Source organism: Pholcus phalangioides, unplaced genomic scaffold, assembly GCF_987345545.1.
Source record: "Pholcus phalangioides strain wild (caught in Gottingen) unplaced genomic scaffold, Ppha-v1.0 ptg000011l_1, whole genome shotgun sequence".
NCBI classification, from domain to species: domain Eukaryota; kingdom Metazoa; phylum Arthropoda; class Arachnida; order Araneae; family Pholcidae; genus Pholcus; species Pholcus phalangioides.
Window position 1 is genome coordinate 4,670,665 of NW_028301604.1, and position 23,835 is coordinate 4,694,499.

The 23,835-nt window shown below is 31.5% G+C and overlaps 2 protein-coding genes across 2 annotated transcripts in view; one reads left to right on the plus strand and one right to left on the minus strand.

Annotated features, from left to right (window-relative positions):
* Nucleotides 1–169: 169 nt before the first annotated feature.
* cnir (cornichon-like protein) lies at nt 170–14,356 on the minus strand. The gene is made up of 5 exons (XM_089238877.1): nt 14,160–14,356; nt 7,699–7,767; nt 3,986–4,098; nt 3,096–3,236; nt 170–1,516 (listed from the first exon to the last, which is right to left on the minus strand). The coding sequence occupies exons 1-5, from the start codon at nt 14,232–14,234 to the stop codon at nt 1,453–1,455; spliced, it is 462 nt and encodes a 153-aa protein (XP_089095003.1). The 5' UTR covers nt 14,235–14,356; the 3' UTR covers nt 170–1,452.
* Nucleotides 14,357–14,743: 387 nt separating this feature from the next.
* The window catches only part of Cka (Connector of kinase to AP-1), a 64,222-nt gene continuing 55,130 nt past the window's right edge, over nt 14,744–23,835 (plus strand). Inside the window, exons 1-4 of the mRNA XM_089238878.1 lie at nt 14,744–15,029; nt 18,757–18,860; nt 20,134–20,210; nt 22,970–23,048. Coding sequence (XP_089095004.1) covers nt 14,820–15,029; nt 18,757–18,860; nt 20,134–20,210; nt 22,970–23,048 — 470 coding nt within the window. The 5' untranslated portion in view covers nt 14,744–14,819. The remainder of the gene's footprint in view (nt 15,030–18,756; nt 18,861–20,133; nt 20,211–22,969; nt 23,049–23,835) is intronic.

Here is a 23,835-nt window from a genome sequence, read left to right on the forward strand (position 1 = left end):
GGCTATACAGACATACGGATTGGTAAAAAACCTGAAATCACAGAACCAGTGGTAGTGCTTCAGTGTGAACATAGCCTAAAAAAGAAATGATAAAACACTTCTACCATTAAAGCTGAAAATCGCCCGCATAGGAAGTGTTAAAATGAAAAGACACAAAAGTTTTGAAATATTTCCAGTAAATATTTTTTAATAAATTCTTAGCTGTATATAGGTCATACGGTCTTATTTTAACAATATATCATTCAGAAAATATTCAGCTATTTAGACCTATTTATTTGTGACTGAATTACTTAGAAAAAAAGCTGTCGCAGAACTGGATGGATGGAATGTGGAAAAAATTACTCAAAACACAAAAACATGAGAAAGGTAGAATATAAATTTCCAATTTGCAAAACGATTTTCTTATACCAAATGGGATTATTTGTTAAAACTTGATTCTAAGCTCAAATTTGTAAACAGATCTGTGATAAGTTTCTAAAAATTAATTTTAAGAGGTGAAACATTAATTTGCTTTCTCACCAAGCAAATATATAACTATTTATTGCATGTAATGAAATTCCAATAAAACAACCCAGCTATACCTTTACAAGTATGATGATATGTGCAATGCACAATATACATTGAAATAAAATTTTAAATGAAACAGTTTCTTCAAAAGACTCTGAAATAGAACTATTTTTCAGAAAATAATGTTTTCTGTTATTTTATAATTAACTGATGCTGGTGATTGAAAACAAAAGTATGTGGACTAAAAAAAGAAAGGCAAGAATAGAAAATAGGAACAAGATATGATTGGAATTCATTTTTTTTGTTTCAAGAAGAATATTTAACATGTAATATAACAAATATTTTCTTCAAAAGGCAGCGATTCAGCCATGCAGAAGAAAAATTAGATTTACAAAAAAAGTTATATGAAAGATATGTACAATACCTATTGTACTCTCTGTGGTAACACTTTTTATATTTACAATATACAAAACCCATGACCATCTATTAACGTTCAAGAGATTCATTAATTGCAGCAGTTTGTGCAAAAAGAAAAAAAAAGGTAACAAATAAAAATAACAAATGGTTTTCTTCAGTTGCGAAATTTTGCACTAAAAAGTACTATGCATATAACAGATATTATTTTCAGAAGTTCAAACATTTTTCAAATTTATTACATTGCAATTCTTTTGGACTTCACACAGAAAACAACAAGCCCCTCAAACTAGGACAATAATCTGAGACAGTATTCAAAATTTTACATTGGAACAATGATTTTCTACTAATTCAATCATATTTGCAAAAAAAATAAAATACTCATAAGCTTATCTGCAACTTTTTTTTTTTTTGCCGTTTACAAAATAAAGTTTAAGTCACAGATAGAATATGATTGTTACGAGTTTGTGATCACATTTTGAAATATGTACATGTGACATTCAGTATGAAACTACACACTCATGACAGCTATCAGAATTCTTCAGATATGCCTGAGCTTGCACTAGGTGACTTTGTCAGTAGAGCTATGATTAGACTATAAAGAAAAGAAACAAAATCAATGGCTGAAATAATTTTGGTGCACAACTCACATTTAGTTCCTCTTGTAATGTATAGAACTTTTACATCATGAATGAAAAATTCTGTCTTAAAAAAGAATTAACTGTTCACGATTCTTGAATGCTTTAAAAACAATAGTAGAAACATATTTTAAAAACTTTGAGCTGCAGTACAATCTGTGTGAAACTTCTAACCCTATTAAAATTGATCATTAAAAACGTTGGAAGCAGATCCAAATACACAATGATTTGGGTAGCTTTGATGTGTTTCTCGAACTATAAGTTCTGAAGGGAATTTGTAGCATTCGGTGGTAATCACAAACTTTTGTAAGTAATTTTTCTTCAATTTAAAATGTGTCACTCATTAAAGGCAGTTTTTTTAGAGTAGAAATCAAACAATGTCATTAAAAAACATCTTATAATAATTGTATTGTATTATAATAATTATATTGTAATCTTTACATTCAGCTTTCAAAAAATATAATGACTTAACTATGACCGAGGATGATGTCACTCTCAGCTATCCATGTGATGGTTTTTAACAGCTGACTGATGCGAAGATATATTTAGGGAAAAAAATTCAACTGCCCTCAAGGGAAATCGAACCCACATCCTCTCACTTACCAATTCAAAGGTAGTTGAATTTTCTCTTTCTTAAATATATCTTTGCATCAACCAGCTGTTAAAAACCTTTGCATGGATAGCGAAGAGTGACATCATCCTCAGATAAGTCACCATCTAGTGATAAGTTACACCACCAGTGATTGTGTGAGCTTTGGTCTAAATTAAGTCTGACCATCCATGTGTGGTCCCGTTCAGTGCACATGAGCTCTAAGGAAAGCTTGAGATATTCATTGCCTTTGTAGTATAATGGTTTAAGGTGCTCACCCGGCAAATGAGAGGATGTGGGTTAGATTCCCTGCAAGAGCAGTTGAATTTTCTCTTTCTTAATTTATTTATCTCTTTATCTTCACATCAGCTAGCTGTTAAAAACCCATATTTTAAATTTCCTAAAGAGAAGTGTTCGATGATCAAAAAATTTGAAGGAACACTGATTTAGTCAATCAAGGAAATATTATGAATTCAGACAAAATCATATCTCAATATTATGCTGGTCTTCCATTGTTAGGAAATATCGTTTTGAAGTCAAGCTTTTACCATGTTTGTTACAAAAAATACTGCTTCTGAAAAAAAAAAAATTGGGCTTTATAAAAATTGGGAAATTGCCCAGTGGAGTGGACAAGTTGCTGTTTCTAACAATCAAACCACAAATCATATTTTGATGTCCAGTAGACAAGAGATAAAACATGAAATGAAATGTTAACTTCCGATTGGTTGAAAATGCTTGTGGAAATGTCATGATACAAGGCTGCTTTTTTTACATATCTGATGCTGGTCTTAGTAAAATTAAAATCCATGATAAATAAAAATATTGAGAGCAACATTGTTTTAACCATGTTTTTCCCCCTTTTTTTTTTTGTAAGATTTACATAAGGGCATGGGTGATATCTCAAATACATTGTGAAAATGAAGAAAATCCAGATGAACAATACTTACCAATAAAGGTGGATAAAGAAGAAAATTAAGTAAAAGGCTAGACATATCATTGAATCTCTCATATGTTTTTTCAGATTGCCACGATTATGAATTTCAGTAGGATCGAAAATACCAAAGTTTCCAGAAGGAACAGAGATTTTCCTGTAAAAGTAAAACCTTTTTCAAGTACATCTTATATAAATATATTACGTTCAATCAGAAATTCCAGTTCAACAAGGAAACTGGACACTTTTTTTCACTCATTATGGGTTGGATATTGGAAATCCTCAATACCAGTTCTTATTCAATATTTTTTTGTGAAGGCAAAATAAAAAAAACTAAACATTTGTCTGTTTCATCATTCTGCTGTTATTTTATGCATTTTAGTGTATGGAATATTATGACAGTGAAGGCAAGTTGCATATAGAGACTAAAAGTCAAATAAAACCATATAAGCTGATTGACTGAGCATTTGAATTTAGTATGTTTCAACTTTATATATCAAATAGTACCACAAGTTCTCATAATAAAGCCATGGTCTATACATCTTTTTTAAGTTCATTTTAAGCTCTTGTGGCTAATTCAAAGCCATAGCCTATCCAATAATTTTTTCTCACAGGCATACTGACTCCAAGAAATTCTAATGAATTTTTATGAATATTTTTTTGTGTACTTATATTTCTTTCTATTTATTTTTGTATTATATTCTATTTGATCCAGTTGAAAAATTATATTTTTACTCAAGGATAAATATCCCAGTGATAATATCCCACAAGCTATATTATAAAATTCTTGAGGAAAACTTCAAAGGTAAGTTAAATATACAGTACTTAATTTTATTTGGATATTGAGTGTTTTTTCAGTCCTTGAATAAATTCGATGAATTTTGACTAAAATAGTTAGGAACTTACTTTTGAATTTGCCAACATGTCATAGGAAGATTGATTAAAAAGAGTATCCAATGTCCTTCGATGAGTAGCAGCAAAGTGACCAAAGTTTGAAAAATGATTTCTGGAGTGACCCACTATTTCAAAAAGATTGGAATTGATTACTTGGTACACACCACGAAAAGTACTGAAATGAAATATATCATTTTATCACTCGAAAAAGTGCAGTACACAAGTGACTGAGTCAACTGTAGCATACATGACCTTTTGGAGAGTAATTTATGAAAACTAAATTTAAAGCAATGATAGCAAACAGAAACAAATATTAAATATTATTAAAAAGAGTGTTTCACCTTCTTACCAGGATTTGACAAATCCCAGGCACCAGATTGCCATGACAACTAAAAAAAATAGGTATTTGCTCTTGCGATTGGTATTTTCTCTATGTGTAATTTCTAAATTTGAGTGTCAGGACAGAATTTTTTTCCTGTAATTTATGTTTAATAACAGAGAAAAAGGTTCATGGACCTGGTGATTTTATGAAAATTTATTTAAAAAAAGACTGGACTATTGCTCTTGTTAGCTCTTAAGAAATTTCCTTTGCTTTGTCAGTCCCTGCTTTATATGAATTAAGTCCAAGTATTTGGAAATAAGATTTCGTTTTGTATTGAAAATAAATTCAAATCGCTTCAAAAACAGTATTTTCCCTGAAAATATTTTCAAGGAAAAGACTGTTTTGATCAATTTTCATTAAATTTTAATGAAGTTAAAATTTAAACATTTTATAATTATCCAAATACAGAACTATTTATCTTAAACAGGGCTTGACAAAGCTAAAATATTAATTAATGCCTACAATTTTGCACATAATTTTTGAACCCAAGCACAGAATTTTTGGAAATTATGTCAATATTTCTGCCAACATACAAAGGCTGTCATTAAACCCTGAAAAAGTTGTAAAAACCCTTTTTTTAGACTGTTCTTTTTCCTCTAAAAAAATTATAATAATATGCATGGTTCAAATTTTTTCTTGATTTGTCATGCCCTGAGATGTTAAGTTTTCACAAAAATATACTGACTGAGTATGAATGTTCTCTATGTTATGAAGGCTTATTTCCTAAAGAGTAGTGCTCTATGACCAAGAGAGTTCGAGAAACACTACCCTTACATAGCATATAATCCAGATCAGAACGAATCTCAGCCACCAGGTCATCATGGCAACTATAAAATTAGTATTGCCACCTAAAATTTTCTAAATGCGGTTACTAAATTAGAGTAAATTTCTAAATTAAAGTCCAAAGGGTGATAAAATTTTCTGAGTTCTTTCTCATTATGCTACATCTTTTAACTAGGGCTGGTCTGATTAATTGGATCAGTTAATCACAGTTAAAAATTTTAGTTCAGTTAATCAACTCAAAATTTGATTAAAACTTTTATCAAAAGTTTGTGAATTAATACAATTTTTTTTAAAACTGATTAGTGATGTTTTATAAATCATATTCTGTACAGAACATTTTGGATAAGTGACCATATTTAAAAAATGTTTGAATCAATATTTTGATCAAATTATATTCAACGAAAATTGATGATTTCAGTTTCAAATTCAGTTTGATGGAAGTTTCAGAAAACGACCAAAATGTATTGTCTCTGCTATGAACAGTAGTTTTCTGTATTCTTGGAAGCATCAGCTCATCTCCTCACAAGTACCATTCGAGAGGAGTTTCTAGGAAAACAAGCAACAGTATAATCAAAAGTAGTTTTGAAATCAGGGAATAATAACCAAACGTAACAGATGTCTTTAAAAAACTACAAGATCCACGTGAAGAAATTACAGGTTTCGGCAAAATATGTTCAGCATATTACACTGAAGTGCCAAAAGTCATGGGATATCTCTTAATATTGCTGCACATTGCTGGGTAAAAAGAGGTCCCACATGATATTGAGAGGTATCCATGACTTTTGGCACTTAAGCACTGAAGTCATGGGATACCTCTTAAAATCGCGTGAGACCTCCTTTTACCTAGCGAAGTGCAGCAATATTAAGAGGTATCCCATGACTTTTGGCACTTCAGTGTAAATTGCTTGAAGTGGGAAGCCTAAATTTCTTAACCTATTCCTATATTTGTTTTCATCTATTGAATAGATGAACAAAGTGAATAAAATATTTTTATAGAATCTATTTTAGAAGAATTTTTGATAAACCAGTTAAAAATTTTAATTGATTCCCAGCCCTACTTCATGGGAAAAGTAAAAGAAAACATTATTTAGGATTGTTTTTCTTAAGCAAAATACCATGCTTGGCTCCTAAGAAATTGGGTTAGTGCCTAAATATTTTTTTGATTTGTCAAGCCCTACCCTAGATAATTCCAGTTTTAATTCTTTGTTAATACCTAGAACATTTGACATTTGTAACTCTTGTATTATATGTCTATGTCATTTTTTTTTATTAAGTTGGTCATTTTTTGCCAGTCATTTTCATTTATAATAATGGGGTTGCTGGTTTCACTATCGAAAGTGAAATACAGTACATAAAAGCCTTATTACACAAAACTGAAACTGTTTAATAAAAAATTACTCTTTACGGAAGGTTTTGCTTCATACTTTATTGCATTAACTCCAAAATGTAATGAAATTTTCAAATATGAAAAGCATATTATTAAATTATTTATAACTAGAAATGTGAGGTGAGATGAGATTCTCCTAGATGTAAAAATTAGAGAATAATCAAGAATATTCATTTTTCTTTTAAATAATTTAAATTTTCTTACTAATTTTGTTTATATTGTATAAAATATAAATCAGTTTTAATTGCCTGAAACATTTCAACAAAACAATTTTTGGTATAATCACCCCCAATGGCAACTTTTAGTTCGAGTCTCCAGGTCATGATGAGAGGTTTTAAAAGTTTGGTTATAAAGATTTTAGAAACCTTTAGATTAAAACCTTAAAAAATTATTTTAAAATTAAGTAAATTTTCAGAAATAAGTTCACAACAAAAATTAAATCAAAGTTGATAAAGGATGCTTTTCTTATATAATCACCTTCATTCTAAGATACAGAACTGTTGTTTTCTTCAATGCACATACACTTAAATTCTGTATCACTAGCATTTCTTTAAAAGTTGTGCAATTCAGCCCTGTTGGTTTAATTTTCTTGCTTTCAAACTTTAATATTGTGGTCTACAAACTTCAATATTCCCATCATCTTGACGGGAAGAGAGACAGGAACTGAGAATATATTCTCTCAAAGGACTACTATTATAAATTACTAGAGAATATTCTTATCAAAAATAATAATTATTCTCAAGTTATTTATCGAGATTATTTATTATTAATACTATTATATATTATTATACTATTATTAATAACTTCAGAATAATTCTTATTATTTTCTATAAGAATATTCCCCAGTAATTTATGAAAGTAGTCCTTCCAGAGAATATTCTCAAGGATATTATATGTAACTGTATTATAAATAACAGGAGAATATTCTCATCAAGAACTTATAAGAATATTCTCAAGTTATTATAAATAACTTGAGAATATTCTTAAATATTCTCCTTGATGAGAATATTACATCTCTATTTATAACTTCAGATTTTTTTTGCAACTGTTCTTGACTTATAACTTACTATTTAGTTGTCATTGCCCTCTATACAATTATCTATAAAAAAATCGAAACAAAATAAAGAATTAAATCATATTGTCAAAACTCTTTAGGGGTAGAACAACACTTACTTGGTTGAGTTTCGAGCAGCATTGCTGAGCATTTAAGTAATCACATTCCAAGTCGGACAATGTGATTATATGTGTGACAGTTAAAGAAATAGTAAATTGAATTATCAAAATCCATTTCATAAATTATTGACATGAACTTCATAAATCAAAATCAGATCCTTTACAAACATGTGTCTTTTGTGTCATTGAAGCTTAAAAAAAATTTATGTAGTCAGACTTCTAGAGACTAAATAAAGATTACTTCAGCAGAGTGACTTAATATATATATAATGAGTGATCTCAATTTGCTAGTTATACTGACAGCGAACTTTAAAAACTGACATTGGAAATGAGGGTGACATTAAAAGTGAGACATACCAACGTCTGACTGAATATTATAGTCGATGCTTGTTTTTACAAACTTTAATTAGGCTAGTTCATAAGATTGAAGGTTCATAAATGGGAAATAAATGGCATACTGCTCTGGACCAGAGAATTACATTGTAAAAACTTGTTAGTTTGCATGACTGAGTAGCGACTATTACATATATATATCAGGGCTTGACAAACTGAGAACAAATAAAGGTACCAACAAAGTATATTGCCATTTCTTTTTTCTGAGCTAGTAACTGCACATAAAAAATTTTAGGTGGCATTATAAATTTTTTTATTCACCATGGGGACCTGGCGCCTGGAATTTGTCAAGCCCTGATGTATATTAAATGGTTTTTTTTATATTTCCGATACAGTGGAACACTTTTCCAATGATGCTCAAGGGACCAGAGAAAAAAGTATTGTTATAAAAGATTTACCATTATACATGAAATATATTAACATCATGTGTGCAATGACTGAAAAGTATGTCATAGAGCCAAGGTGGGGAGCCTCTAAGGTGGGATTTGGTAGCTACAGTAAATTTATAGTCAGACTCGTTTATAACGAACACGGGTATTATGAATATTTACATGTAACTAAGTTTTTCCATGTGCTGTGAATTTTGTATTGCTTATCTATGCTATTTTGATTGCTTGTATAACGAACACGAATTTCAGCACAGTACACCAATAACGAATTTTCCATCAATTTTCAAACATGGAATTGTCGCAAAGTTCTTTGTAATCTTATCTAAATATTCTTATCAGTAAATGTACCTTTCTGCAACTGATAATGTATCCTTGGAAGACATTCTAGTATAAGGCTGTTTTTAGTACTGTAAAATCTTATTTTGCTTCTTTTTCCCCTACTTTTCTGTTAAATCTTTTGCTTGTAGAAAACCTCAGTAGAAAGAAAGGATTGAGGTTATTTATTCAAAAGAATTTAACCTTCAAATCCCCTTTAGTGCACATTTTCCATTCTCAAGCTAGATTCAGATGGTGGTTTCATCGTGTGCAAATTAATTTTGAGAATGTCCAAGTGCAAAACGCTACTGACTCACACATACATTGTTTCAAAAATTATAGCTATGCAGTTGAGTTATAAGCCAAAAACGGGAAAAGAAAGTGAGGTATAAAAAAAATTGGAATTACTCAAAGATCATTATTCTCTTTGAAAAAAAAAACTTGGGTGTCCGTCCACGCACTTACTAAAACAAAAGACATTCTGCATGTTCATTTGGTAAAAACAATTTAAATGCAAAACATTCAGATCACAAAAAAAAGAAAAAAACCCACTGAAAACTGTATTGTGCATGCAATCTCATCATTTTTCAAGCTGATACGGATATAACAAAGTTCACATGTAAGGAATAGATTCACTGTTTTTTTCCTACTTCATTATAAGTGGGTTCAACTATAGTACAGAAGCCGCCACTTATAAGAATCTAGTTCGATTCAGCCAATTTTGATGCTTATAAGCAGTTGATTCTTACATCCAGTAATTTTTTATGTTACTCTTACAGTTACTACTGGGTAGGCAAAATCGGGGACGGGGTGACCTTCAGATGAGATTATATTTTTTAAAAAAAACCTCATTGATTTTTTAATGAATAGTTTAATTTCTAACATTTTAAATTAGATTTAACATCTATAGCATATAGATGTTAATGTAGACTGATTAAAAAAATGCTACACAATAACTGTACTACTACTACTGCTCTATTATGGTGCCCCCTCCCCCCCCCCCGGCCATGCACACAGGGGGGGGGGGGCTGACAGGGCTTCAACCCTGGGATGATTATCATTTTTGGTTTTTTCACACTAATTCACCAGAGGGCCCCGTGAAAAGTCTGGACCAGGGACCACCAAAGATTCCAGTGTGTGTGTGTGTGAGCGCGTAAGGCTCTACTCCAGGATATGGGGTCATGACTATTGACCGAATGCTTTTGATCAGATAGATGTTCCCAAACATTTTGTTTGACCATCCCTTTATTCACATTTTTTAATCTCATTGCCTCCCCCCCAACTCAAACCAACCCATAGGATCTTATGTTATACCTGTAGCTTCCACCATCCCAAGGGATGATACTGCCCACTTTGGAAACACTGCTGTAGATAGACTTGCTTATCAGTAACTTCTTTGACAAAAGACTAATTCTTTTTTTTTTAAACCATAAACTTCTTGCGGATAAGTTTTGTCATTCATTGAAAGGAAGCTCACTTTACTACAAAGCTGTAATCCTTACTGTTTGGGGGGCAAAGAGGAAAGGCAACAGTCAATATGGGGAATGGTTTTATTACAAAGGTAAAAGTGACAATAAGTAGTCCTCCACAAATAACATTGTGAATTTTAAAAAATATCATACAAGTTCCTACTACTGAAATAAACAGAGGCAGAAATCTGATTCTTATAACAGATGATTTTTTAATGTTAAAACAATTTTTGGTTTTCGTTTCACCGATTTGATCCTTATAAGCAGTGGCTACTGTGTAAAAAAAATTATCTTGGTGGGGCAGGTGAGGTTAAAATGCTAGGACCCTACCAGCTTTTGCCCTGTGGGGGCTAAAACATTTTCTTGAAATACATTAAAATATTAAAGATGACTTTGTTATCTAGTAATCATTAGCCCATGATAAGAACTATAAAATATATAATGCAGCTCATTATAACAATAGAATATTTTAATGAATCAATATTAGACTATTTTAATGTGTGTGAATCAAGAATACTTCAAATTTTTTTTTTTTAATATTCTTATATACAGGGTGATTATAATTAAAGTTCCAATACTCTGAGTAGTTTTTCTCAAAAAGTACCTATCCAAATACAGCCAAACTTTCAGGATATCTTAATGAGACCATACGAGAAGATTTATGAAATTTAAAAAAAATTAATAAATTTTCGACCACCAAGTGAAAAAGTGGCACTTTATTGAATTTTCCTTTGGACCATACAGTGTATATGCTAAGTTTCAATGGAATACATTCTCCAGAACAAGAGCTACATAGGTTGGAGTAGTGTCAGTAGCAGTTCTGTCAGTTCTGTCATGAGCAGAAGCGCCAATGTGAAGAAAACATTGGGAGGGCTGAAAGTTGTTGGTCGTCCCGTATATACTGGACTTGAGCGAGTACGCAGATGAGGGAGAGGGTGCATTTTACATTCTTTTCAGAAATTATTGGAGGGGCTTAGCCCCTTTACAAAATTTATTGGGGGGGGGGCCCAAATGGTCTCAGCCCCTGGTTACGGTGCCTATGCTCACTAGTGCTACATTAGTCTCTGCCGTCTTAATGCGTGGGCCCGGGACCTCAAGAGAAGAGGGGACCTTACAAAAATAAGAACTGGTTGAAATTTTAGAGAATTCGTCAGATAGGACCCAAGAAAAATCACTCCACCTGGGGCCCCATGATGCTTTTAAAGATGGCCCTGCATTCCAGTAGACGTATTCCATTGAAACTTGGTATATATGTTACCGCTAAAGTGCAGAAATCAGTTATTCTACAGATTAGCTAGGTAATGTGCACATTAATGGCTTTCGAGCTTTAGCTGTAACATATACAATATATAGACCATGGGAAAATGCAATGAAAAGTACCACTTTTTCACCTGGTGGTAGAAAATTAAACTTGTTTTTAAATTTCATAATTCTCTCTCCCATATTCTCATTAACACTTAAACGACCGCTCACAAGATTTCTCGTGTTTCAATGCCGAGACTTAATAGGCAGACAACAAAAATTTTTTGATTTTTAATTTCCTATACGTATTTGTTTTTCATTTTCAAACGAGAAAATTGCCGGTGTTAGAGTAAGCCTATGGGAAATAATATGCGGTCATTTAAGTGTTAAGATATCCTAAAAATTTGGCTGTATTTAGATAAGCAGTTTGAGAAAAACTACTCGGAGTACGTATATATAATACGTGTTATAGTAAAAGCGATAAATCCAGTGATTACACATAATCACCAACCATTTAAACAAGTGTAATAAATTTATTCATTTTTTGGCATAAGTGTAAAGCAGGGCTAGACAAGCGCCAGATTGCCATGCAGACTAAAAATTTAGAAAATTGGTGCCTTATATTTTTTATGTATGACAACTTAATTCAAGTCAAACGACAGCACAAAATTATCGGAAATTATGCAAAAGTGTGTCTACTAGTATGTAAAGGAGACCCTAAGCCCTGGACAAGTAAAAATATACTATTTTAGAGCGATTTTATTGGGGAAAAAATTGACTAGCAAAAATGAAATTTTGCTGGTGCCTAAACTTTTTTCAAATCGTCAAGCCCTAGCATAAAGTTATTGAAAATATTGGGGGGAGGCCTCAAACTCAATATTTCCATAGGTTATTATGGAGATGAAGGCAAGTGTGTGTGTGTGTGGGAAGGGAAGTGGCTTGAGTAATGGGGTGGGGATTTAGCTTATGTACAGTGAAACCTATCTAAGATAGTCACTGTCTCAAACGGAATCAAACTACAGTCTGTTCAATGACTAGTGCTTTGATTAACACTTTTATAAAACAGAAATTTAAAGTATTTATAATGTCCAGCTCGTGTTAGTAAATACGATAAATTGTCAATGAATTACTTAAAAATTTTACCAGACAAAACGCATGAATCTAAATCTAGAACATACATGCCAAGCTTGGAACCAAGCCTCTCCATATGGACAATGGTTATCACTGGGGGAGAATGGGGGTCCCCAAAAAATTTCCAAAGTTTTTTTTAAATTCTATAATCAATTTTTAGAACGTTAATTAAATTACATAATTTTCAACTTCAGAAAAAAAATGTGAGAATAAGACATTCTATATCAAACTAGCATTAATACTTGGCATTGCCCGGATTTTTTTACATACTGGGAGAGTTAAAAAAGCGACAAACCATTGTTTGGGAACCAAGGTAACAAAAGTAGACATTCCAAAATTCATTATTGCTGGACAGTTTTTTGACCTTATAATGCATTTGTCCACCTCTGACAAACTTTTAAAGCAGCCCATTGTTTAATTTGGAGGCCTATTCGGTACACATACAAAATTTGACAAAGATTGGTATGAAATTGCAGATCTGTATCAAGAACACACACACAGAAAACAATTTTATATATAGATATCAAATTGTTCGCTTTACGATGCCATCTGTGAGTGAAATTTGAATTTTTTTTTACTTATCAAAAACAGCTCTAGGCCACAATAAGTGATCTTAGTGCAGACAGACCACATCTTTTTATGTCAATTGTTTGATTAATTAATTTGATATTTATTGTTTGGAGATGAGATCTTTGATGTTATTTTGCACTCAATAGTATAATGGAATTCAAAGAAATCCTTTTGAACAAAAGTAGTTTCTAAAAAAAAGCAAAACAGATTTCTGCAGTTTTTCAAGAGTCGCAGTAGTTCTGTATTTTATGGCAGAAATCCATAGAAACTTCAGAAATTCCATAATAGTTGGCAAGTATGGTTTAGAATGATGAATTTGATTGGCAATATGAATTATGTTTGCACATGTTGATATGTGTGAAGAAAGCCTACAAGATTGATAATAATGTTCACGTTTTTATCTTTTCTACTAATTTTAATTTAGCTTTAATAGCAAAATATGCGTAATACATACGTGAAATATGGGGGACAGACTGATAAGTGGTAAAATGAATGGATAATGTATTTAATTTTTACGCATTCATCAAACTTACAAACTTCATTTGGGAATTAAGTTATACATAATCCCTGGTAAGAAAATTTCACAAATGCAGTGAAATTTACCAAAGTTACCAGTGATTATACACAATAATAAGAGATCAGATTTATTTATTTACGAAACATATACATCGTTTATTAAGACATATATATATCATTAAGAATTCTCTCTCTCTACCTTCACTTTTTTCATAAACTACAAATATCTTTTAAACTGACCCTTCCTTTCAAAGCATTCAGAACAACCAAAAATAAAAGATATCTATTTTATCAATTGTTACAAGAGAGAGAGAGCGACGGTTATGATTTTCGAGAAAAGACTTTCAGAGAGAGAGAGATGAATAAAACATTTTTCGTTTCAATTCCTGTAGAAAGTCCAAGGTACAAAAACCATTCTGTAAAAAAAAAAGGATACAACGTAAACAGTAAGGAACAACAGGCCTCCGACATCGACCAGAGAAAAAGAGAATAAAGCTACATCACCAATCATTTTAGTCTACCGTAAATTTTTTAAGTAGAGAATTAAATAAACTAAACTACACACACATTCCTATGCCATTATTGACAGATCTAGATCCCATCATCCCCAAATAGCAGACAACGCTTTTAGCATTCGCGGTGGCGACTGGGCAATAGTTTTACTCTTCCTTTAATTTCGAGCTTGGTTTTCGTAACCGCGTGACATTAATTAATTAATTTTTTAAACTAAAAAAACTGTGATATTAATTAATTTAGATATGAATAATATTTTATAACTTTTTCTTTTGAATTTAAAACAATTTCTTTTCAAAAGCTTCAGATAAATTCTAAATGACGTGGACCATACCTACCATTTAATCTTTACTTAATATCAATTCGATAATTCATTTCTCTCTCCAATTATTAAGTTTATGTTTCGTTTTAATTATCATTTTAATCCACTCTATGTACGTTATTTTTTCGGTACCAAATCATTTGTTGGCGGTACAGTAGTGCTGACAGCAGTTGCCAGTTTTTTCACTTGTCCAGTGGGCATCAGACTGAAGTCTTTTTCTCGTTTTGTGTATCGAGAATCGGTAATGGCGACTGTATAGTGATGGAGGACGTCTCAGCTACTCAGAATCATACGGGAGGGCAGCTTGGTGCTCCAACTTCGGGCATCAATATTAATAATAAACAAAATCAAGAAGATCACAGCCAAAGACCTCATTATTCCATTCCTGGCATTTTACACTACATTCAACATGAATGGGCGAGGTTTGAGATGGAAAGAGCTCAGTGGGAAGTGGAGAGAGCTGAACTACAAGTAGGTGCATTTAGATGATTTGTTTAATTGATCAGTTTTTTGTTTCTGATTGTTACTCATGTTATTTGTTTGAGTACACTGTCTCGTTTCCAGTGTATATAAATTTTAAGAATTATTTCTAATTATGTGGCTTTTTTAGTTAGTTTCGAAGCGTAACTATTTCCGATGAACCTTGATGTATATGTTGTAACGAAACTTCTTTTGCGAATCTATATTACCTCTTATGATGTAACTATTTAGCTTGTATAATTTTTATGGAGGATACCTGATTATACTGGTGATATGTTGTTATCTATTGCTTTGATTAGTTTCGGATCGTCTATATCTCTAACCATGTCATAGAGCTAATAAAACCTTCAATGCTTAGATAGCAAGCTTTTAGTCTGTTTAGTTTCTTAAATACATACGATAAATTTTTTTGATAAAATCGCTATAGTTATTTTATGTTTGAATATTTTTTATTATAGGTAGTTTGTACTAATGTCAGATTTTTTTAAATGTTTATCTCAGTTTTAAAGTTCTCTTCATCACAGTGTTCACATTATTCACATAATAAATTTTTTTAATGTCAAATATTTATTAATAGTTTTTAGTTCTATGTAACCAATATTCATTATAAATGAATTTGTAACTTCTTGTTTGAATTCGTTAAAGATATAAGTATTATGATGTATTCAATATCTGTGTTGTAATGAACTTAATTCATTGATGCTTAGGTTCATATACATCATTGATTAAAGTTAATATTAACGTTTATATTTGGTGAAATAAGTTGTATCTCAATTCATTTCCATGTGTAGTTTGTGTATGAAGTTACTGCAATGAGAGAGATGGTAGGTTGATGTGGTTGATTGATTGATTTTATGGAAGTTCATAATGGTTACATTTTTTTTGCAAAAGAATTTATTTCTATTAAATTATTAGTTGAAGTTATTGAAATATGCATGTCTAACATAATGTCTTTTTTTCCCGATAGCATTTCATTCATTATTTCTTCTTAATTGTTTAAAATTTATAATTGATAGAGATAAATGAAAGCATGTGTCAGTTATTATTCAGTTGAAAGTTTAATTCATTATCTCACATTGTTGTGATAAGTATTAATTGTTTGTGTGCTGTCACAGAAACTGAGACAAATTTTAGAAGACAGACATAATATCAAAAGTAAAATAAATTAATTTTGTTTTCATTATTGTTCAAATCAACAACATTGATTTTAGAAGTATGTATTTTTTTAGTAGGTTTATTTTTCATTTATTGAACCTATTTCATTGTTTTGCTGCTACATATTATTAGTTAGTAAAAGTAAGTTAAAACTATTATCTGTACAAATGTTCTATTTAAGTTTAATATCCCAAAACTTCAATTATTCTTGCATAATGTTAAAGTGTATAATGAAAAAGTTATCATTAATAGAATTCATGAAACAGGTAATGCATTCAGGGGTCCAGATTTTTTTTGTAGGTTCCTGTTTTTGTTAAAATTTTCCTTATTGTGAAGAGGGTGTTACTTTTGTAAAAATTAAGTAATTTTGTGGGAAGTGAAATAATCTAGTTTTTTTTCCACAAAAGAAATGGAATGTCGAAGTTATGGTTTCATTAATTTGTATTTTGTAAAGGTCCATTTTTCAGATCCAAAATTTTGTGAAAGGTACATTTTTCAGATCTGAAACTGAGGGGTTTGGGAAATGGACCCAAATTTTGGCTGGATAGACCTCTTGTAGTACAATAAAATCATAGTAGATACATTTTTTTTCTTTTCTTTCCCCTTGCCAGTTGCGTTATAAATCATAATTTTTTATTCAGGAGTCCTTGAAAAGATTTCAAAGTCTGTGAGCCTTGAAACAAGAACAGTTAACTCATTTTCATGTTTTACACCAAATATTAGAGAAGGGTTCAGAGAGATTTCATCTTATTCATACAAGGGGTCTGTAGAACACAAAAGGTTATAAAAACGTGATCTGAATAATCCAAAAATTTCACAATTTATAATATTTTAATCACAAAGATTACTTTGTAGAAATGATGAGTAGATATCTAGCTGAATGAAAATAAATAACCACCAATTATAGTTATTTTGAATTTGAATGACAGTTCATAATTGAGAATTTTTGTTTTTCAATTGTTACCATAATGCATTTGTTATTAAAAGGAATGTAGCTCAGAAGAGAGATTATCACTTTTATTGACACATATTTAAATAATTTACGTATACTCTATACACAATTATCATAAATGTGAATCCCCTGGCACAATTTGAACAGTTAATAGCACTTTTTAGTGGTTATGTTTGCTAAAAGCTGACTATCACATCATCTCTAATGTTTGAAAAAGAACTTGCAATGTGACATTTTTCAACTAACTGTAGGTTTAAAATTCACAGATTAATTTAGTCACTGATATTTTTATTAATTAATAATGAGTTTAATAAAATTTGATAATATATTCTGGACTTAAAAAAAATTATCCTGATAGTTATGGAATAAGAAAAATTCATTTTTTTCCCAACACAAGAATAGATTATTTTTAAAAGTAATAAATTTGAAAGTGCTAACTAAAAATATATTTTTGAAGCGAGAGAGAGAAATAGAAACATAAATTTATTTAAGATCCCCCAAAGCAAAATATGCCAAAAACTGTGATGTATGTTGCAGAACAATCTGGAAGAATAGGAACACTGATGGGAATTTAAATTATGAAAAAAAATATTTAAAATCTTATAAATACTTTGACTATCTCTCTCATACATAAATGAGCTGCAGGTCATTTCACAGACTACCACACATTTCGCATGGGAACCAACGATGTGATGCGAATCAAAACTTCGCAAACAAAAATAGGGTAATCTGTCAAGGGTTTTTTAATGATGGTTATTAAAGATGCTGTGAATCAATTACAATTTTCTGTTATTTGGATAAAGATGTTTGTTGAGAGATATTTAAGGGAGAGTAAGGAGTATTGGGGGCACTTCTCACAAAAATACTTTAAATTATTTTTTCACATCGTAGAAAGATCTAAAGCCAGTATTACACTATAAAAGTTTGATAAAATCCCTTTTATAAAATCTAACCAATAAAGCTCATAGGCTACATTCGAGCAAATGCAACATAATATTATTGGTTGAATTTTATTGGAAAGTTGAATTGGTTGAAGTTTTATAAAAGGACTTTTAGAAAACTTTTATAGTGTAATACTGGCCTAAGAGTTAAAAAAAAAAATCAAGGTTCTTATAACTTTTAAAATAAGAAACAAAATGAGTTATTTTATTTTTTAAGACATAAATTTGTCTAAAAAAATTTGTTCTGATCGCTTCATTAGTTTTTTTTTCAAAGGAAGATATGAATCAAAGGGATCAAAAAGGCATTTTACTGCTTTAAATATGAAAACTTGGGACAGAAACAATCCAGAAAATTCTGTAATCCAGAATCTAATAGGTTCCGAGGAGTTAAGATTAGAGAGGTTCTAATGCACTATAACACAGCATATAAATTGTCTTACAAATAGGTTGCATTCATTAAAACTTGTGTATTTCATTGGATTATATGTTTTGTGAAATTTTCCTCTTTTGGATAAGCAAATAAATCTAAGAAAATAAAATTATTCCATTCAATGGCTCAAATGTGTAATTTTTGATTTGTTTATATAAATTACATATCTATGACTCAATGTTTATTTATTCAGTTTTTAGTTTTGCTATTTGATTAAAAAAGTTGTGTTTTGTTTTTTAGGCTCGCATTGCATTCTTGCAAGGAGAGAGAAAAGGGCAAGAAAATTTAAAGAATGATTTAATAAGGAGGATAAAAATGTTAGAATATGCTTTGAAACAAGAAAGGTATACTCTCTCTCTCTCACACACTCACATTCATCTGTTGTATGTACAAGTATTTTTACCTTCAATATAGAGGTGGATTTAACACCGGGCATGCACCCTGGGCCCCGACTTCTAAAGGGCCCCCACAAATACCCAACTTTACACATTCTTCTAATTTAAGGGGTCCAATATTTTTTTTTGCACCTGGGACCTCAACTGACCTTTATCCGTCTTTCCTTTAATATCAATAATTTTGAATTACGAAAGAAGAACGCACCAAGCATAATTAGTTATTAGTAAGCACTGGTAAATTCCAGCGCCAGGTCACCAATGGTGATTGAAAATTAGAATTTTTGGCCCAAAAGTTTTTTATATGTGGTTAAAATGTGTCTGAAGACAACACAAATTCTTTTAAATTTATGTTAGCATATCTACTAAAGGTGTCACTAAAATTCAGAAAAGTAGAAAAGGGAGCATTTTTATTTTTTCAAAGAAAAAGGTGCTTAGACCGGAAGAAATTTTGTTTTCGCTAATTTTTTTTTTTGATTTGTCAAGCCTTGATTATTTTATTTATAGCTTTATTTATTATTTATAGCTGATGATTCAAGGAACTGTGGAGCATAATGGATTATTTGTGCTTGGTTTAATAAGCGACAGCAAAATTTTGTGAAATATTCTGCTAGTGGGATGCAATGAGTTGAATGACAATTGATGAATGCATGCAATACACATTAGGTCTAACAGAGTGCTGAAATGTAAATGTTCTGATAATTGTTAATGAAATAATTTTCTTTTTGGTATAGTGCTCCTGTAAAAAGTAAAATTAAGTTCTTATGTTCCTACTAATAAATCATTTGATAAAAGGAGTATTCCTTATATTCTGCATTCCTAATTCACACATATTGCCTGGAAGTATAATATATGGCAAGTCTATTAGCTAGTATTTTTTTTTGTAATTTATATAAATGCTTTAAACTTTGAATTTACCTAATGTATCAGAGGAACTCTTAAGTGTTAATGTTTCACTGATTCTAGGAGAAACAATATAATAACAACTAATATATACAGTATAATCAGTCATTGTCTGTGGCTGTGTTATGTGGAATCTATATAGGGCTGACATAGGAGCAAAGTTATTGGAAATATTGGGAGGACTCAAGCTAAATATTTCTATAGCTATTATTGAGATGGTGTCATATATTTGGGGGGTGAGGTTTGTTCAGGCCCATATAATTTGGGTTGTATACAAGGCTGGTGAATTGAATTGTTTCTAATTTTTTTCTTTCTCATGCAGGGTGAAAATACATAAGCTCAAGTATGGTACAGATCCTAACAATGCCGACTTAAAAGCACCAATATTTGATGATATAGGTAATGATCTATGTCTGGTATATCTGATCTATGGAAAAAAATTAATTTTAAATCAATTTCCTTGAGAAAAAAAAATTTTGATTAATTTTTTTCAAAATGTTTTGTAGCACAAATATATTTAACTCTCTTCTCAATAAATCTTCTAATATTTTATAATTTACTTTCCTGCCTGTAATTTCTTTGGGAAAATAAGATGTAATGAATAACTTTCTTCCCTTTACTTTGAAGAAATTTTTCCAACATCAAAATACCTGGCCCCTCTCTATATCTGGAACGCCTCTTCCCAAAGCAGAATATGGTGAAAACTATGTATGTTACAATACAATCTTGGCAAAAACTTAAAGAAAATAACTCTCTGTAACATAAAACACTATTACAGAATTTTCACTGCAGAACATTATCAGTCAGCTGAGGGCTCATTGCAGAACTATACAAAACATTCTGCTTTGGGGTATCTGTTGCTGTTGATATTTTGTTTAGACTGCAAAGTCTCCAGACCCTTTGCCAACACAATTTTGCAGATCCAGAGCAAGAATTTAAGAATACTTGACAGAATGTATCACAGGATGAGATCAGAAATCTTCATCACTCAGTAGATGTATACAATCATGCATCTTTTCCAGGAGAGGTTTCACCAATTACTGATTTGCCATGTGCAATTGTTAGTCATTGGTAGGTCCTGCCACCTTGGATTTTTAATCATTTTTTATTACCTGTGTATGGGCTTTAAACATATTTCATTTCAATCAACACAGCCACTTCCTTCTATTATGTAGAGGTGCAAGAGCTGCGCCAAACTGTGCAGAAACAGTTCTCTTGCTACATGGTGCACCAAGGCGCCAAATCCCTGCTCATTTGTGCCAATTCTTGTTTGTTGGTTCGCGTAGGTACTGCTAATGCACTGTGGTGCATCAAATACCTGGAATTTAGGAAAAAGAAGCATGAGAGAGAGAAAATTTTGTTCACGGGACGTGTTCTTTCCAAGACAAGGAAAAAGGGTACGGAGGAGGACGCCTCACCACAACCACGTTATCTTGTGACCTTGGAAAATAGTTCTACTACCTTGAAGTACAAAGTCCTGTATTGTTATTGGTATAACCCGTGGGCTATCAAAGTCCCTGAATGAATATGCCGAATTTTCTGATTTCAGAGAAAGTTTTTTCTTCTGCGGGTTATATACTGAAAATAACAGTAAAAGTTTTTGTGGCTGCCAACCTGTGTTCAAAGACAGCATATCTACAGCATAAATTTGCTTTATTTCCCACAAGATTGCACACGTGCCTTTGCAAAGAATCGAAAAGGGAATTGGTTTACTTGTATAAATTATCAAAATTTTTTGGAGATTGTTGGGAAAATAATATAAAATAATAGCATTGCCTTACTAGTAATAATTTCATCATATTCGATTCTGATTTAACTGAAACTCTTTGGTGGTTTTGGCTTTGGTTCATTTCTGAGAAACTAAGATTTTTCTAGAAAAAAATTGGTTTTTAATCTGATCTCTGCTTTACTTGGGTAGATTGGAGCCCCAGCATTCAGATGGAATCAGGGTTCCCCTGACTTTTTATCATTTGCAACAATTTACCTAATCAGATGGGAAAATGTTGTAGCCAAATGAGAGAGAACCTTTGCCAAATTGACGCGTCATAAAAATTGCGCCGATCCCAAAACAACTTGTATCAAGCTCAAGATGGAAAAATAAATCCAAATGCAAATCATGTACACACACACACATAAATAAAAATTGTTTAATATAAAACGTACAGTACAAAAAATATTTTAATTCTCAAGAGTTCACCAAACTTTTTTTGCTGTCCACAATTCAAAAGCATTTTTGAAATTGAATTATTGAATTAAACCATTAACAGAAACACTTATTTGTATTTTTTATCTGCTCCGCAATGGTGTTTTAAGGTTCATGATAAGGGAAGGGCATGTTTTATGGGAAGGACTATCGTCGAGAGTAAAGGGTTCAAACAATAGGTTGTTTTTTGCATGTAGGCTGTTGGGGGTTCAGTCAACTAGTCATGCTTCTAGACGAGGTTGATGGCCTTGTCAACCAGCCACCCTCCTCTGGAACCGTACCGAAACAAAAAATTGTTTAATATAAAGTGGCACTAAATGTTTAATATAAATATAATTTAATATACATTATTTATATAATATAAATGGCGCAAAAATAGCACTTTCCCCATGTGCTATTTTTGTCAGTATGGATGATAGCTTTCTGTTTGTATTATGTGAAAGAGGAGGGACAGAAAGAAGTGTCTAGCAATAGTTTATGAGAGACTGATTTTGGCATTTCTTTTTTATTTTATATTGAAACGTACACTCTAGTAGAGGAAAAATAAGTTGGAGGGAAGAAAATGTTTTTCCCTTTCTGTATCAATTATCTAGGAGTGAACTGTATATAAGTCCACCACATTTATCAAAAATTTTGTGTTCTCAAAAAGGTTAATTCTTTGTGACCCTGTGTGTAGCTAAAAATGATACCTTATTGTTATAACATCTCTTACGATTACAGGAAGGTCCCCTAGATGCTATCTTATCTAGAAAGCTTATTCAAATTCCCCGGAGTTGAGTTTTTTTTTGTTGTGAAGCTGAAAATCAAAAATTTAGGTTAATAGTATTCCCAGGTGTCCATATTTATATCTACATTAGGTTTTGTTACTATTATTTCTTAGAATGAAACGGTGGATTAATTTTGAGTTTAATGTATATCACACAATTTTGAAAATATTTTTTCATTCCTTTTGCAGATGAGCCGGTAGATGGTGAAGCTCTCATAACCAGTAACAGTAATGTATCTTGGCGTGAAGGAAGGCAGTTACTCAGGCAGTGAGTTAATGAGATCGTACTATATACAGTCAAACCTCATTAATGAGTCACTCTTGGTAGAGCAAAAATATGACTTAGTAAGCGGAGTAAGCCATAGCTGTGCCAATTCCTGCCTGAGGACAATTGGGACTTCCAAAAAGTGACTCGGTAAGCGGAGTGACGTGTTAACCGGGTGACGCACTAATGAGGTTTGACTGTATGTACTCACATATTCTATTACTAGCTTAAATTAAAGGCTTCTAAGATACACAAACATCATCAGTGAAGTTATTATTCCAACTTGCAGAGGTCCCCAGAACAAAGATTGTTGAGAAAACCTGGGTCTTTACTGAAGACACGTGTACTGTGTGGGAATTATATAAATTTCAAGTTCACAAGGAATTATAGTGCCTTAATGAATGTTGAGCTACGCACATATGCAATATAGGATGATATAATTCAGAGCATTGGCAGGTACAGGGGAGGGGGGGGTCGCTCCACCACTTTCTGTTCCCCAAAATTTTTTTATTTGCATAGACGCAAGGGTGGAGGTTTAAAATAGGCTCCCCCCATTTGAAGAGCCAGTATTCGCTTATGATTCAGAGAATACAGTGGATCCTGCTTAGTATGACTTATTTTCATGGTCAACTTTTACTAATACCCATCAAGATTTCCTGTTTAGCGCGATCCTCTGTGTTTTATTTTATAAGTAACATTTCCCATTTTAATCCTGTGTCAGGCTATCCCATTGTTATGATAATAATTTGTTCCAGATGTAGATGAATTTAACTCAAGTCTTGTCAGCAGA

What these genes read in the sequence shown, in the direction of transcription:
- cnir (XM_089238877.1), bottom strand. Translation starts at nt 14,234, where the DNA reads ATGATTGGTGATGTAGCTTTATTCTCTTTTTCTCTGGTCGATGTCGGA. An exon ending in GCTGCTCGAAACTCAACCAA is followed by an intron (nt 4,099 to 7,698) that starts GTAAGTGTTGTT and finishes TTTTTGAAATAG; the next exon opens with TGGGTCACTCCAGAAATCAT. An exon ending in ACATGTTGGCAAATTCAAAA is followed by an intron (nt 3,237 to 3,985) that starts GTAAGTTCCTAA and finishes TTACTTTTACAG; the next exon opens with GAAAATCTCTGTTCCTTCTG.